The 18831-nt window shown below is 42.3% G+C and overlaps 1 protein-coding gene across 3 annotated transcripts in view; it reads left to right on the top strand.

Annotated features, from left to right (window-relative positions):
* The window catches only part of PSD3 (pleckstrin and Sec7 domain containing 3), a 902747-nt gene that overhangs the window by 401535 nt on the left and 482381 nt on the right, over nucleotides 1–18831 (top strand). For 2 of the 3 annotated variants that reach the window (XM_073636968.1, XM_073636969.1), the window contains one exon: nucleotides 4984–5098. In XM_073636968.1, coding sequence (XP_073493069.1) covers nucleotides 4984–5098 — 115 coding nt within the window. Of the gene's footprint in view, nucleotides 1–263; nucleotides 536–4983; nucleotides 5099–18831 lie in introns of those variants that run through there. The other variant, XM_073636970.1, reaches the window with a different exon arrangement.

Here is an 18831-nt window from a genome sequence, read left to right as displayed (position 1 = left end):
TTACATGGCTGCTATTTTATAGACACGTCGCAGTGTTCTAACAACTCCATCACTTTCCCCATCAGTACCAATATCCTTCAGGCTGTATAATGACAGTAGATCTACACCAGTGAACACACAGCTGGTAACAATATTCCTCTTTGTGCCTCAGTCCTTTGTGAAAGCTTCCCTGCCTCATTCCCTCACTATTGTGCCGCTAGCCTGAAGTCTGCCATCTGCTGGTGAAAGGGGAGCATTACACGGGAGATACTCACTTTCACCAGCAGATGGCAGACAGCAGTACACACAGACAGCAGGCAGGTTGGATTGCAGGGAGGGGGAGAGCTTTCTCCCAGCTTCAGCGTGTCCACATCACTTCTGGCTGGAGATCAAAGAGCGTCAGGGCACCCAGTCCTGTCCTGCTGCTGTGCCCACCCTCTCTGTCCTAGTCACCATCTCTACATTGGCTCTCCACGGCAACACTGGGAGGGGGCAGGGAGTAATGGCCCCTGCTACTTCTGGAGACTGTCTTCATGAAAGAAATCCAGCAGAGCAGGTAAGAGTCTGTATGTGTGTTCATGTATATGTATATATATATACACGTGTGTGCAGAGCAGATGGTGACTGGGGCGAGGAGTGGCCACAGCAGGACCGGCCGGTGTGCCCTGACGTGCTCTTTGATCTCCAGCCAGCAGCAATGTGCAGACACTGGAGCTGTGATAGACCAGCCCCTCTACTCTCTGACCTAGCTGCTCTCTCTCTATCTCCAGCTGTCTGCCATCTGCTGGTGAAGGCTGGACACCTCCTGTGTAATGCTCACTACTACCTCTAGATGGCAGACAGCATTACATACACACTGAGCCAGGGGCAGTCACAGAGGTGTGGGGGCACAAAGGGCTGCTGTGTCCAGTGTGTGCCCCTGTCTGTATGGTGGCAGTGTGGGCTGACATTGTCTACCTCACAGTAATATATACAGCTATACACACACATGCTCTATATATATATATATATATATATATATATATATGTATACACACGTATGTATATGTATAAATAGATATATGCACTGTATGTGTGTATAAATATATATGTATAACCTGTCTCCTCCATACATCTGTGACCTAGTCTCCTGGTACTTACCTACATGCAACCTCCGATCCTCACAAGATCTCCTTCTCTACTCACCTCTTATCTCCTCTTCCCACAATCGCATACAAGATTTCTCCCGTGCATCTCCTCTTCTCTGGAACTCTCTACCCCAACACGTCAGATTCTCGCCTACCGTGGAAACCTTCAAAAGGAACCTGAAGACCCACTTATTCCAACAAGCATACAACCTGCAGTAACCACTGCTCCATCATACCGCTGCGCGACCAGCTGTACCCACACCTACTGTATCCTCACCCCTCCCTCGTAGATTGCGAGCCCTCGCGGGAAGGGTCTTCTCTCCTCCTGTACCAGTCGCTGACTCGTTTTGTTAAGATTATGTAAATGTTTTTGCTATGTATATCCCTATCACATGTAAAGTGCCATGGAATAAATGGCGCTATAATAATAAATAATAATAATAATATATACTGTGTATATATATATATATATATATATATATATGTACTGTATATGTAAATATATGTATTGTATGTGTATGTATTATACGGTATATACTGTATATGTATAAATAGATATATGCACTGTATATATATATATATATATATATATATATACTGTATATACATATATATATATATATATATATGTGTACTATATGTTTAGTGTTTATATCAGTAATATCTGTGTTACATGGTGGCATTTTTGTGTTCAATGTATCTGTGCCATTGACCTATATATGACTGTATTTGAGATTGGTCTATGGACCTCCTACATTTATTATTTGTATTTATTTCACTCACTTATATAGCACCATTAATTCCACAGTGCTATACAGACACCATTGGGGCTCATAATCTAGATTCCCTATCAGTAAGTCTTTGGAGTATGAGAGGAAACCCACCCAAACACAGGGAGAACATACAAACTCCTTGTAGATGTTGTCCTTGGTGGGATTTGAATCTTCAAAGTAACAATATTAATACTAACCTCTGAGCCACTGTGCTGCCCCAATATACTGTGTGTATATATATATATATATATATATATATTACTGCATCACTTACCTTTTCAGTACGTCATAGAGACATATGGAGTGTTCATTCATATATAGTGTCTGTGAAAATGACTTTTCATTAGGTGCCCGCAGCTTTGTAGTGTGTTTCTACATGTCCTTGGACCTTGTATATTCACATGTTCCTGTCTGTCACCTCTCCTCATTTATATGTCCCTGGTTCTTCATTAGTGATATTGCCTGCAGTTATACATCAGGATCCTTACTCGGCTCCCAACTCTTCTCTCCATCGCTTCCTATCTGTTACAAGAGCTGTCCTTGTGTGCCGTGCCTTCAGCAGTTAATGGGATTTTGCTGCCTGCACATTCTACATATATGGTATAACCAGGTCCCAGCTCTCCTCGTGGCACAAAGATGCTTCACGTTTCCTTTGCACACATTTTGGATAAATTGCACAGTGAACCCATCTTGTGTCCTTTTGGGAAGTCGGTGTGAAACGCCAATGCCTATCTCTTGCGGGATTGTTGGAAGCTCATATTGGTAGCTCGGTTCTCTCACTCTATTTCTTGAACGGGCGTCTAACACCATGGAATTTGCAGCTTCACAATTCTTCTCTCGTTATGAATATTATTAAAATTCCAGACTTTCTAGGGACATGTAAACTAATAGACAATTAGAGGTGGGAACATGTACCTTCATGTATGGTTATGAGCATGTTTTTCATGCTTTTTAGCTCTTTTATTCAGGGCTGTGGAGTCAGAATCGGTATAAAATGGACCAGCTCCAACTCCTAAAATATATAATAAATTGGGTACAGTAGTTCAATGCAGTTTGTGGGAAATATTTTCCATAAGAATTTGGGAAAGTTACGAAATGTCCTATAAATGTCTGTCCTATTCCTGATCTAAGGGTCTAGACTTTTAGCTGAGATGAATCTGTGCTACAGTAAACTTATCACTTAAACATGAGCCATGTATGAGGGAGTCGGAGTCGTGGAGTCTGTGTCATGGAGTCGGAGTCGTGGAGTCTGTGTCATGGAGTCGGAGTCGTGGAGTCTGTGTCATGGAGTCGGAGTCGTGGAGTCTGTGTCATGGAGTCGTGGAGTCTGTGTCATGGAGTCGGAGTCGTGGAGTCTGTGTCATGGAGTCGGAGTCGTGGAGTCTGTGTCATGGAGTCGGAGTCGTGGAGTCTGTGTCATGGAGTCGGAGTCGGTGGCATGGAAACTGCAGAGTCGGAGGTTTGGCTTACCGACTCCACAGCCTTGCCTTTTATTATGTGTTTTAGACACATTGTAGGTACAGTTTCAGCGTGCTCAACAAGGGCTTGACGGAGAAACAGTGTAGTCTAAATTACATCTTGTGCAAGTAAATTACTTCAAAAATTGTGGACTAAATTAAGACCACTAAAAAAACAGCATCACATGAGACAAGACTGTTTAACGATGCACCAGATTTATCAACAGGCGCGAGACACTTGGAAAAACTGGCACATCTTAAGACTGCCCCGTCTAGGGCCTGTTTCACACATTGGAGATTCACGGTCTGAGTATGGACCTTAATATCCTGGCCGGCTGAGGATCTTTTGATCCCACATTCAACAGACATAAGTATAAGGCAGTTAAGTTTGGCTCAAGAGACCCTTGGCCGGTCTGGACTGAGAATATCAGACAAAACAAAAAAGCTGAGCTGGACTATAAGCTGGTATACGTGCAGAGTGTAAGAACATGTTCACACTGTGGCCATTTCTTAGACAAAAACCAAGAAAACCAACAAAAATGAGCATATACCCTACAGAAATTAAATCAGTAAATGATGATAATACATGTAAATAACATAGGGTACTTAGCTAACTCTATTTTGATCAGAAAAGCATAAAAACCATCCCACCACGTCAAGGTGTACTCATTGGGGTGGTCCTAACCTGTCTCTAGAATTAAAACCTTACTATGTGTCCAACAATGTCAATGTGAATAAGGGCAGAGAAGGACTAGACCGAGACACCCATCCAGCTTACAGTCCAGCCCATGAATCCATTAGAGCAAGTGTCAGTGCCCATGGGCAATTTTTCAGCATGCACTACTTTGGTCTGATTTACGGATCATACTAGTGCATGTATATAGCGGGCATCTCCTGGACTTGCAGACGAGCGCGTGGAGCTGCACATGGAGCCAGGTATGTTTGCGATTTGGATGTGACAGACCTTAGTTTTACTACGGCCGTCTGAACCCAGGCCTAAAGGACAGATTATATCCTGTAGATCAAACAAGAAAAAAGTATACCACATGTTATATTACTTTTTGACTTCTTTTACCTTGTTAGCCTAAGGAATGTGTTTGACTGTATAGTATAGAGTAGGCTATGTCGGAGGTAAAGATCAAAAGTATTCAAATGCCTTTAAAAGGACCTTAAATCCGCTCTATCATTCCAGAGATAAGGACCTTTTTATTTAGTGCTAATTTTTATGGTCCTCGGAGGCGTGGCTCACAGGATTCTTTGGGGGCATGTCTTTAGACTGCTATGTATTATTACCCTGTAAGAAACGCCCCCTTAGTAAAGACCATAAAAATTACCACTAAATTTAAAGGACCACATTTCTTGAACTGTATTACAGATGTAAAAAAAATACTCAGGGGAGCAGCAAAAATGAAATAAGAGCAAAAACTGGTCATTTCTGACGTACTGACATATCCTCTTTAAATGTTTAAACGTGATGTGAACAGAGTCTCAAAGAAGGAAAAGTATAGTAGCTGTATTTTCCTATCTGTTCAAAAAATGGTACCTGGATCCAATATCATTTACTATGAGAGTGAATTTGCTAGATTTCCAATTTTTATAATAATATAAAGGAGTAATGCAATTGCTTTATTTATGGTTTCTTAACAGGCAGAAAGGTATGTTTGGGTGAACAACACGTCAGCTCACTCCCAGAATGTCGCAAAGGCAAAATACGAATTTTTATTCGGTGAGACCAAGCCGACAACAGAGGACAGCGCTCCAGGTAAGCATGTTTACTCATCTATATAGTGATATGTGAATGTAATATTAAACTTATATTCATTTTATTTGTATTTCTAATGGACACATTGTTCCAAAATGACTAAAAATACATTTGTCCTATTTCTACTTTTTAAAGTTCCAAAATTCACACTAAAAGTGATATACATGGTTCCCCATTATTTCTCACCTAGTTATAGTATAATTAAAAGGATGCTGTCCCCAGGTTGTTGCTACCTCATCTGATGTGTTACTTACTGGGCTGCTTGCTGTAGTTTTTGCTAAAATCACTTTTTAATCTACTGCAGATCTATCAGTTTCCTGAATGCTGAGCCCTGTATAACTGCAGCCCACATCACTGATTGGCAGCTTTCAGTGTACACTGTGCATAGGTGGAAAACTGGGGTGGGGTTATACAGAGCTAATGAATATGGAGGACTAGATGGCAGCAGGTTTATTAGTCTTCTATTGATGATTTTTTTTATCAAAACGACAGCAAGCAGCCAAATAAGTGACACATCACTGGAATCAGAGTCTCTGTCTCTACATTATGCTGCTCTCAGTTTATTTGGCAAAAACCTGGAGGTAGGGATAGTGCTTCCCAAAACGTGTCAGAGTTGCTGCTACTTATGCTGAATTTGAGATGATTTCTACTACGCACATGTGATGGTTGCAGCCAATAACTGGCCTCAATCATGCCAGCGTCACTGCTAAGTGATTTGCTGCAGCAGTCATATGTCAGCTCTGAGGAACAAGGAAGACCAGCAAGCCCAACTTAGTGGCAGAACAGGAGTGGCTGGCGAGTCACTGGGTGATTATAAGTTATTGTATCATACTCCTTGCTATAAGTACATAAAAAAAATCTTGGATAACCCCTTTAATGGCTGTAAACATACCCTCATTCCACATTCCAGAGGCACACCCCTTTAACTTTACTGTCCTATATATCCTGCATTAGTTAATGTAGATCTGTCCCTATTTTGGGGCAGGATATCATTGTGACAGGTCTGCTAGGCTGGTATACTAAGTGTCGCTAAATATATTGCGCTGTTTGTATAGTAGCCTCTAAGAAAGAATACCACAGACTCGTGCCTATGCTCACAAGTGATTGACATGTGCTGTATATCTATCAGTAGGATCAACCCTCCTAAGCCATCTATATAGGCATGTCAGTCAAAGGAAGCTGAATAAAGTGATACCTTGATATCTGCTATGAGATATCTTAATCCAGAGTAATCCACGTTTTTTTAATATGTAAATGAGCTATTAAGATTTATGGGCCGGACACAGATCTCCCAAAGAATCGGCCTCCAGAGCTTATTATAAATATAAGGGGAGTTACCAGTGTGACACATGTAACTAACACAGTACAGTAGAACTGAACTTTGTTCCCTTACAAACACATTAACAGCTGCTGCTCTCACAGCTCTGCTGTATTGCATCAATATTGTAACACTGGCTGCCTGTGAGATGGAAGCTGAAGCACTGAAAGGACACCTGCATATAGGAAAAACGTGGATTTCTCTGGAATAAGACATCGGATTGCAGATATCAAGGTATCATTTTATTCAGCTTCCCAAGACCTTCCTGCCCATATAGATGGCTTAAGAGGGTTGATCCTACTGACAGAATCTCTTTAAAGACTTTTTTACAGAGGTCAGAATTCGAGTAAACGAGTATTTGCAAGTATTCTCATTCCCAATGATTGGCAAGCATTCTTGCTCGTCGGACGATCACATCATTTATGCAGTATAAAAAGTATAGATTGTTGGCAGCACATCTCCTTGGAAAAGCGCTGCCAATTAAAATTTTATTAGGAGAAATGATCGTATCGTCTTCATACTGTTTGCATTAGCCCCTGTAAAAGGGCCTTTAAATGAGCACCCCAAAACTCAGCAATTTTCCTACCTAGAAATTAGGAGTACTATTTTAAATATTAGTATACAGAAGTCACAGTTATTCGTATTATGAGATCACCACCTCCTGCAGTCAGAATAATACATTAGAATTGGCTGTAAATTTCAAGGTTTACATCATCTTGAGTGACGGACTATGAAATGTGCTTGTCCATCATGCCAGTTAGTAAGGAAATCAGGGTTTTTCCTTTTACACATGTATTATTTAGTTCACTAATGTATATCCTTTATGTAAGTTATGAGGGCTAACAGATTGTAAATGGGTGTCCTTACATTGCACAAGCTGTGGGGGAGGGTGGCAATGTACTGACTTGATCGATATTGTCGATTTTACATGCAGGCATGCTCGGCTCAAGTAACATCTGAGAAATCAACGTTTTAATTTATATGCTAATGAGGAAGGAAGTGCTTTGGGCATGACAGAGCACTTAAGCAGCCGCTGCCTTCCAAGGCTGCTTCCCTGCCTATTGCCATCCTCTTTAGTGTGCTTAATAGCTCGCTGCCTGTTGTTATTGCCTGGTGCCTGACATCACATAGATAGTGAGGTATCAATTAAAGCACACCTGTCAGCAGGATTGTGCTCAGTAAATTGCATACACTGTCAGGTGGGTGACATTACACTGATTAATATGATACCTTGGTTGATGAAATCCGTCCTGTGGTTCTTGTGTAATGTTTACTTTCAGTTTGGAGTTAATGATATGCTCGTGCTCCGGGGCGGCCTGTGGGGGGCGCTCTATCTGGTGCTCTGATTACTTATTCATCTGTATGCTCTTATGACAGCTCACTGTGCCTTCACTGACCTGCCTCCTATTTTACATAATGCATCTAGTAGTGCGGGGCTAGGATGTCATAGACCTAGTGGAAAAGAGAAGAATTAGCTGGGTAGAAGGGTAAAATGAGCAATTGTAAGTACACGGTGCTATATAATATGATGATTTCAATATATTAAGAGGATAAAAATTTTGACGGGAGGAGTGCTTCTTTAAATGCATTTTTCTTAATTTTTAAATTGTCAATGTGACTGCATCTGTGTGTAGCTGATCTGCTTCGTGGACAGGCACATGAGATATGTGCACAATTATAACCAGCACTATCTTTTCAGCAAAACTGAGAGGCTAATGTACAGTGCTCAGGATAAATGAGTACACCCCAACAGACTTGTCAGAAAAACTTTAGTTTCCTTTCAGCATCAACATTTTCTTTGTGATACCATACTACAAAATGTTTCCACAAATGTGGGCCATTGATTGCAAACAAGATTTGTTAGAGTACACCCCAATAAAAGTCTTAGGAGGAAAGATAAAATTTAGACTACAAGATTATAATTAACAAGAATTCAACCATAGGTAAGTCTAATTATTTATTAAACAGGTGTCCAGCAGATAGTTGACTATAAAAGGGCGTTACATAATAAAGGAAAGCCCTTCCCATTTCATGCTGTCAGCAATGACACCACATGGAAGAGAAATGTCACAAGACCTGAGAAAGAAATTATTTATACAAGAAAGGTGAAGACTATAAGAAGATCCGCAATACTTTACTTATCAATCAGAATACTGTTGCAAAAGTGATTTTAAACATTTAAAATTTTAACAAAGATGGAACTGCAACCATTTCACAGGGACATCCAGGCCAACCATGGAAGTTAACAACTAAACAGCAGCGTCTTCTGATGAGAAGGATTGAAGAAAATCAACATGCAAATTCACTACAGTTAGCTAAAGAAGTAGAATGCTAAACCGGGGTGAGTGTTTCCCATAACACAATACGGCGTAGACTGCAGAGGAATGGCATGCATGGGTGTCGTTCACGAAGGAAACCTCTCTTATAGCCCACCTACAATTTGGCAGGGCCAGTGCTGAAAAATAAGAAGACTACTGTGACTCTATCCTCTGGAGTGATGAGACCAAGACAAATGTGTTTGGAACTGATGGCTTCAATACTATATGTCATCACAAAAGTAAGAGGTACAAAGAAAAATTCATGGAGCCTACAGTGAAACATGGTGGTGGCAGTGTCATGTGGAGTTGCATGAGTGTTGCTGGCGTCAGGGAGCTGCAATTCATTGGTATCATGAATTCGCAGATGTACTACTCTATATTGAAAGAGAAGATGCTACCATCACTCTGTGCCCTTGGTAGACATGCACTTTTCCATCATGACAATGATCCAAAACCCACATCTAAGGTCACTGTTGTATTTCTGAAGAAGAACAGACTGAAAGTGATTCAGTGGCCAAATATGTCTCCTGTTCTCAACCCAATCGAACACTTATGGAGAATTCTGAAGAGACAAGTTGAGCATCACTCTCCATCCAGCATCCTGGCTCTAAAAGATGCCATTCTTAAAAAATGGAAAATGATAGATGTTGCAATATGTCTCCAACTTAATTCCATGCCTAGAAGACTTGGTGCTGTCCTTAAAAATCATGGAAGTCATACAAAATACTAGATGTAGTAATTTTTGATGTTGGGTGTATTCATTTTTGCATTGACTAATTTGAGTAAAACTGAATATTTTGTAATGAACGTTATATTATTATCCTTACTTTCTTCATGCTATGGGTTAATAAAATGTTCTATGAAATTCAGTCTTGTCAAAATTTTAAAAAATAGTTTTTGTGTTCAGTGACATATTGATTAAAAAATGTTCAAAGGGGTGTACTCATTTATGCTGAGCACTGTATGCTGTGTTTTTTTCCACAATTTCCAAATTGCTCATGTGAATTGGCCCAATTACTTACATGGATTGGTTCACTCTCTGTTCACATGGATCGCACATGTGCAGTGTGATCAGTAACTCTCGGTGCTGTATACTTTGTATCAAGTAACGGATCAAAAGAAGGAACGAAAAAAAAAAATCTACTAATTGAAAGTTTTGGGCGAGATTGCGCTGCTTACCTCTGATGGGTATCTGTTTTTGTGTATATATACAGCACTTAGACTGGGCAATGATACAAGAATGTCAAATACTGCTTTTATTGGATTTGGGCACAGTCCGATGTCCATCCTTCTATAAGTGTAGACAGTAAATAAATAAGACTACAGTATGAAAAATGGATTTATAATTTGAGGGGATTGGTGGAGAAATGTACGCAACTATGGGGTTGTGTTTAAACACTTTCATCCCAGTGGCTGTGAGTGGGCAAAGGGGTCGTAATTGGGTTTATATTGGTATACTTTTGTATATTTGTATGTGTTTTGGAAGCAATCACTTAAAAATGAGTCAGATGCAGATCTGCAAAAGGAGATGGGAGTGCTGCAATAAGGAATGGGTCTTAAAGGGAACCTGTCATCAGGATTTACCCTTAGAAGGTATTGGGATCACTTTATCAGCCTCCTAATACCCTTATTAATGATGCCTGTATTGACAGGTTCCTTACCCCGACCCACTGTAGATATACATAGTGTTATCTGGAGCTGCTAGGAGCAGATTTGTGGGGTCTGCACTGCTGAAAGACTCCCGTATACTGGATGTTCCTTCTTACAGAACAGTAAAACTCCTGAACAATAAAGCACTGATCATCACATGTGTAGAGCAGCCCACAGGACTTTGTGTGCAGCGTCAGGGTCCATTGAGACCCTGTTCTGAAATGTTACACATCTGTGATCCTGCATGCCTGACTTGTCTTCTTGTATGTACTGTATGATATAAAACACAGAAGCCCCAACCTTTTTCTTGGGCATTTTTGTGTATTGTGGTTTTCAGAATGATGACGTAAAATGTCTACGAAATATTGTCAACCACTTTTACTGATCTGCAACTACTGTCCCTCTTTTGCTACTTACTGTGTATTCTGTAAGACGCCCAAAAAAGAAATCATTGTAACTAGACGGACACTGAATTTAGGCACTCAGTACATACTTGTAGGGGAATTAAAGAGGGTGATGATGGCAGCCCCCTGCACTAGGAACATTGATCCAGTCAGAAGAAGGGATTCTAAAGCAAACTAGATCCATATACACTATATGAATAAAAGTATTGGACATACCTCTTAATCATTGAAGTCAGGTTTTTCATTCAGTCCCATTGCCACAGATGTATAAAATCCAACATTTAGCCATTCAGTCTGCCTTACTTATAATTGTGAAATAATGACTTATTCTAAAGAGCTCACTGAATTTTAGTGTTTGATCCTGTAATAGGATATCACCATTATAATGAGCCAGTTCATGGAATATTAAGGGGGGAAGAAATTTCATGGTCAACTGCGATTGTTAGTAATGAGAACTGGAAATGTAAAGTGATAGACCATGTAAAGATACAGAGCGGGGCCACCGAGTCCTGAGGCTCATAGTGCATAAAAGTCATCAATGTTCTACTAACTTCATAATTAGACAGTTCTAAATCTCCTCTATCATTAATATCTGCATATAAACTGTGCTATGGAAGTTTCATGGTATGCGTTTCCATGTCCAAGCCACTGAATGCAAGCCTTACATTACCAAACACAATGCCAAGCATCGCGTGAAGTGGTTTAAAGCATGCTGCTACTGGACTCTGACATAGTGGAAATTTGTTCTGTAGAGGGACAAATCATGCTACTCTATATGGTGCCCTGATGAACGAGTCTGGATTTGGTGACTGTAAGGAGAATGGTATATGCCCAACTGCATTGTGCCAACTGTAAAGTTTGGTGGAAGAGGGCTAATGCTATGGGGTTGATTTTCAGAGGTTGTGCTAATCCCCTCCAAGGGAGTATTCCCAAAGTCACAATGTGGTCTTATAGTAACGTACACATATGGGCAGCACAGTAGTTTTGCAGCAATGGGATCCTGAGTTCAAATCTCTCCAAGGACAACATCTACAATAATCTTTTTTGTTCTCCCCGTGTTTGTGTGGGTTTCCTCTGTGTATTCCAGTTTTCTCCCACAAAGACATACTGATAGGGAATCTAGATTGTGAGCCCCAATGGGGTCAGTGATGATGATGTCTTTAAAGCACTGTGGAAATTAAAGGCACTATATAAGCAAGTAAAATAAATAAAATATATTTATTAATTTGTGCCCATGTAACCCGCTTTTAAATCTGCCTACTTTTTCACATATCACCCCTAAATATGAAGGATGGCCCCCAGGCTCTATTTATCCTTCAGTTGCCATTAGAACCATCCTTGTTACCAATAAAGGTGTGCTCTGGAATGTGTCTAGAACTGAGCTTATACTGTGAGGGATGATGTTATGGAAAGGGCTGGAGCCTCCATCATTACAGTGAATAGCTCATACCAGAAGCAGCAGCGTGCCTATGTGCTGGCAATGTTCTGCAGAATGGGCAGTATACAAGTGGCTGATAGGACAAATATACTGCATGAGGGGGTTCTGTGTACAGGGGCTGATAGGAGAGATATACTACAGAAAGGGGCTCTTTATGGAGGGGCTGAGATTAGCGATATACTGCAGGGCAGGGATTTGTATAGAGAAGCTGAGATGAGGGATGTACTGTAGGAGGGGGTTTGTCCACAGGGGATAAGATTAATAGAGCTATGTCTGATAGTTGCTGAGAGATGCTGCTCTATTGATGCATATGATAGAGGATTATCTTCTGCTGTATGCATCAATAAAGCAGCATTTTCAGTTTCACAAAACTGATTTGTCAGCAGCAGGCAACAAACATAGCTCCACAATGCCGTTGTGGAGGACTGCTGGACAGTCGAGCACTGCTAGAATCAGCTAATGATGTAAAACCACACAGCAGATATACTGACGTAGATGGCAGAACCAAAAATCCATCAGGCAGGGTACTATACAAGAGCTGAGAGTACACAGAAACATAAGGGGAATTCTACACTTAGATTAGTTTGATGATAACTCAGGGAGGGGTCTGCAGCACTGATTAGAAGCAAGTGCTGCTAGGAAATGTAGTTTAGGAGGTAAGAATAGGCTGGTCTATACTGGTATGTGAAGCTGGATGCACCGAGGGGTAGATAAAGACGAAAAAAGACATAAAGGTACAAGAAGGAAGGAAACTTTATGTTGGGCTTTGTGAAAAATAATACCATTCTGGGAATAGCACTTTAATTCACTTGAAGAGAAATCTTAATTCTTCAGCATAACAAGACATTTTGGACAATTGTATGTTTCCAACAGAAGGCCTTTCTTTGTTCCAGCATGATTGTGCCCCAGTGCACAAAGCAAGGTCCACAGAGGCATAGTTTGTATGGAAGAACTTGACTAATCCACAAAGAGCCTTAACCTCAACCGTAGCAAACACTTTTGGAATGAACTAGAATGAAGATTACAAGTCAGGTCCCCTTGTCCAACATCAGTGTCACACAAAAATTCCCACAGACAGACTCCAAAATCTTGTAGATAGCCTTCCTAGATGTCCTCCTATACCTGCAATGTTTAGCGGTCACCTTACTTTTGTCCATAAAGTGTTTGTAGATAGATCTGTAGATAACTGTGCCCTTCATGTCATTTCAGCTTTAAATTCCATTAGTCCATGTGTTTATAGCTAAATATATACAGCATAATTAGTCTGCTTGCTGAGTGAAAATCCAATACATAGCTCTGAGGCATGGCACAATGGCATGGAATATTGTGTGTCACCAATGGTGATGGAGTCGTCATTGGGTGTAGTTCTGGGCATGTGTCCAGTTCTGCAAATACGACAGACACCATTTCAGTTCTGCAATGAAGGATCGTTTGAAACAAAGTCTTCCAGCCCGCAGTTACACATGGTCTGCTAGTCCGTAGTTACACATGGCCTGCTGGTCCGTAGTTACACATGGCCTGCTAGTCCGTAGTTACACATGGCCTGCTGGTCCGTAGTTACACATGGCCTGCTGGTCCGTAGTTACACATGGTCTGCTAGTCCGTAGTTACACATGATCTGCTGGTCCGTAGTTACACATGATCTGCTAGTCCGTAGTTACACATGATCTGCTGGTCCGTAGTTACACATGATCTGCTAGTCCGTAGTTACACATGGTCTGCTGGTCCGTAGTTACACATGATCTGCTAGTCCGTAGTTACACATGGCCTGCTGGTCCGTAGTTACACATGGTCTGCTGGTCCATAGTTACACATGGTCTGCTGGTCCATAGTTACACATGGTCTGCTGGTCCATAGTTACACATGGTCTGCTGGTCCATAGTTACACATGGTCTGCTGGTCCTTAGTTACACATGGCCTGCTGGTCCGTAGTTACACATGGTCTGCTGGTCCATAGTTACACATGGTCTGCTGGTCCATAGTTACACATGGTCTGCTGGTCCGTAGTTACACATGGCCTGCTGGTCCGTAGTTACACATGGCCTGCTGGTCCGTAGTTACACATGGTCTGCTGGTCCATAGTTACACATGGCCTGCTGGTCCATAGTTACACATGGTCTGCTGGTCCATAGTTACACATGGTCTGCTGGTCCATAGTCACACATGGCCTGCTGGTCCTTAGTCACACATAATATGACCAGTCTTCTTTTTCAAAGGCAGGATGCATACCTCTATATTCATCACACACACCTCAGCTGCATCAGCATTCTGCAAAGAAAATTTGGAAGAGGTTAATCAGATGGAAACAAAAAAATCTAGGTGGAACAACATGGATAGAAAGTGCTGAATTTTGGCACATTGTCCCTATAAGATGACATAATTTCTCTCTGCGCTGTAACACACCTTCTGCTTCTTTTACATTTATCTCTGGCTATTAAAAATGTCTAAACTGAGCAAAATAGATGTAGAGGCTGCTGAAAGACACCTTGAAGACTTATTATTACTGGGGAGACTGTTATCTTCCACTTCTGATAATGTATGAATAGTTATCCTACTTCAATATATTTCCTCTGTACAGCCTAGCGATGAATTAATAGGATATACAATTTTCTGGTGCTGACATTACCATGACAATGAACAACAAACTACACACGTATAATTCTCTGTGTTCTACTCTTGAATGTACTTGTATATTCTTGTAATACTCTCTTATTGTTTGTTGTCATCTTGTCTTATAGATTTGAAATAAAATAAGAGATGTGTTATTGCTTGCTATTTCTAGTAAGAACTTTATTTTATCTTATTTTATGAAGTAACCTCAAATATTCATATAATTTGATGCCGTAGATCTGTAGTGGTTATTAGATAAATCATCAAGGTTAATCTGTAGGCTAATAGCGTTATTAACCTGCCCGGCGCCCGTATGAAGCCGAACGCTGCAGGGAGAAAATTTACTTTATTCCCTGAGGCAGCATTCTGGTTTCAGTCATGGGAGTGGCACCGGCGCGGGTTCAGTCACCACTTTGAGTATACAGAGCGGCAGCTGTAACTGCGCCCTCAGGACTGACTGACACTCGCTCTGCGTTGGGGCTGCCTGTCAATCAAGGCCAGGGGGGGGCGGTTACAGCCACTGCTTTGTATACTCGAAGCGGTAACTGAACCCGCGCCGGCGCCCTCGTGACTAAAACCCGAACCCTGGCTGGGGTAATAAAGTTAATTTTCTCCTTGCAGCGTTCGGCTAAGTGCAGGCGCCGGGCAGGTTAGTAACGCTATTAGCCTGCAGATTAACCCCATATCTGCAGGTTAATAGTATTTTTTCTGGTTCCCATTAAATGGAATCTGTCAGCATGATTTCACTCCCCAAACTATTTATATGTGCACATAGCTCTTTCAAAGACAAGTCCAGCAATACCTTTACATGGCCAGTCTGTTCCTGTGTTACTGATAAATCTGTGTTTGAAATGATATGCAAATGAGGCTGAGGATCTATTTGTAGATCTGAAGCCTCTGTCACTCCAGCTCTATTCTCCACCCAGCACCCCCTCCTCCAGCTTGACTGACGGCTCCTTTGCCTGAAATCACATAAGGGGAATAGAGCTGGAGTGACAGAGGCTTCAAGTCTACAATAGCTCTTCAGCTTCATTTACAAATTAATTCCAACACTGATTTCTCAGTAATGGAGCAAAGGACTGGCCATGTAAAAGTATTGCTGGACATATAAATAATTTTGGGTGTGAAATCTTGATGACAGATTCCCTTTGAAGGGATTGTGCAGGACATTGATATTGATGTCCTATCCAACACAACGTATGGCCACTACATAGAGTGGTGGTGTTCCAGACAAGTATACAGTTTACTTACTGTTGCCATGAGACCTGATCATGGGAATTCTCGGGTATCAGACCTATCCTGTTCTATGTTTTTCATAGATAGAACATGTACCCATTACAGTCTATGGAGCTGTTTAAATGTCCTTGTTTTTTTTGCGAACCGAGCGATATGCTAAAAAATCACAACAACATTTCCGTTTTTGGTGTGACCCATACAAAATCTATAGGTCCGTGAGTGAAAATCATGGACAGCAGACATTGAAATCTATATGCAATCTGTGTGCTGTCCATGATTAACATTATAACGGGTAGAGACGATTTATTTATGTTTTCATCAGTGAAAATCGCTGCTGAAACACTGGTAGAAACTGATACTGACCAAACACTGATGACACTAAGATCCAAAACACTGATGAACAACGGTCCATGTTTTTACATACCTTAAAAATCACGGATGTCTGAGTGAGGCCTATGTTTGGGATCACGAACCATGTCCTCCTTGAAATAAACCCTAATCTGCAAGCTCGGTACCCTCTTATGCATAAAAGAATTAAAGGTAAATTGTAGATTTCTGCATTGCTCGGTGCCAGGGCTGGCTCCAGGTTTTTCTGGGCCCCGGGCGAAAGAGTCTCAGTGGGCCCCTTTAATACATACCACGATTCATGATGCACAGATACCGCAGAGAAATATATATATAGTACAATGCAAAGATTTCACTTCTTACATTACATGAGTGATATCTATTGTAAATTCCACAATAGCTCAGAAACGAGCGAATCGCTCCACACAGAATACTGGCCCCCATATAAGGCTCCATACAGAATACTGGCCCCCATATAAGGCCCCATACGGAATACTGGCCCCCATATAAGGCCTCATACGGAATACTGGCCCCCATATAAGGCCTCATACGGAATACTGGCCCCTATATAAGGCCCCATACGGAATACTGGCCCCCATATAAGGCTCCATACAGAATACTGGCCCCCATATAAGGCTCCATACGGAATACTGGCCCCCATATAAGGCCCCATACAGAATACTGGCCCCCATATAAGGCCCCATACGGAATACTGGCCCCCATATAAGGCCCCATACGGAATACTTGGCCTCCATATAAGGCTCCATACGGAATACTGGCCCCCATATAAGGCTCCATACGGAATACTGGCCCCCATATAAGGCCCCATACGGAATACTTGGCCTCCATATAAGGCCCCATATGGAATACTGGCCCCCATATAAGGCCCCATACGGAATACTTGGCCTCCATATAAGGCTCCATACGGAATACTGGCCCCCATATAACGCTCCATGCAGGATACTGGCCCCCATATAAGGCCCCATACGGAATACTGGCCCCCATATAAGGCCCCATACGGAATACTGGCCCCCATATAAGGCCCCATACGGAATACTTGGCCTCCATATAAGGCTCCATAAAGAATACTGGACTCCATATAAGGCTCCATACAGAATACTGGCCCCCATATAAGGCTCCATACAGAATACTGGCCCCCATATAAGGCTCCATACAGAATACTGGCCTCCATATAAGGCTCCATACGGAATACTGGCCCCCATATAAGGCTGCATGCAGGCTGTTACCCCCCACATAATGCCCCATACAGGCTGCCCCCCCCCTTATAATACTCCATGCAGGCTGTTACCCCCCACATAATGCCCCATACAGGCTGTCCCCCCCTTATAATGCTCCATGCAGGCTGTTCTCCCCACATAATGCACTATGCAGGCTGTCCCCCCCCTTATAATGCCCCATGCAGGCTGTTCCCCTCATTATAATGCCCCAGACAGGCTGTCACCCCTCCTCTTTATAATGCCCCATGCAGGATGTACCCCCCCTCTTTATAAGGCCCCATGCAGGATGTCACCCTCCCCTCTTTATAATGCCCCATGCAGGATGTCACCCCCTCTCTTTATAATGCCCCATGCAGGATGTCACCCCCTCTCTTTATAATGCCCCATGCAGGATGTCACCCCCTCTCTTTATAATGCCCCATGCAGGATGTCACCCCCCTCTCTTTATAATGCCCCATGCAGGATGTCACCCCCCCTCTTTATAATGCCCCATGCAGGATGTCACCCCCTCTCTTTATAATGCCCCATGCAGGATGTACCCCCCCTCTTTATAAGGCCTCATGCAGGATGTCACCCCCTCTCTCTATAATGTCCCATGCAGGATGTCACCCCCTCTCTCTATAATGCTCCATGCAGGATGTCACCCCCTCTCTTTATAATGCCCCATGCAGGATGTCACCCCCTCTCTCTATAATGCCCCATGCAGGATGTCACCCCCTCTCTCTATAATGCCCCATGCAGGATGTCACCCCCTCTCTGTATAATGCCCCATGCAGGATGTCACCCCCCTCTCTTTATAATGCCCCATGCAGGATGTCACCCCCCCTCTCTTTATAATGCCGCATGCAGGATGTCATCCCCCTCTCTTTATAATGCCCCATGCAGGATGTCACCCCGCCTCTCTTTATAATGCCCCATGCAGGATGTCACCCCCCCTCTTTATAATGCCCCATGCAGGATGTCACCCCCCCTCTCTTTATAATGCCCCATGCAGGATGTCACCCCCCCATATTATGCCCCATGCAGGATGTCAACCCCCCATATTATGCCCCATGCAGGATGTCACACCCCCCCCATATTATGCCCCATGCCTCCATACATTAAAAAAATATATATATCAAATACTCACCTCTCTCCTCCTCACCTGCTGCAGCTGCTCGGGTCCGGACTCCAGCG

Source organism: Phyllobates terribilis, unplaced genomic scaffold, assembly GCF_046119375.1.
Source record: "Phyllobates terribilis strain yellow unplaced genomic scaffold, ASM4611937v1 Scaffold_1__5_contigs__length_1240528914, whole genome shotgun sequence".
NCBI lineage: Eukaryota > Metazoa > Chordata > Amphibia > Anura > Dendrobatidae > Phyllobates > Phyllobates terribilis.
The sequence above is the reverse complement of the archived record's forward strand: the minus strand, read 5'-3'. Positions and strand labels throughout refer to the sequence as shown.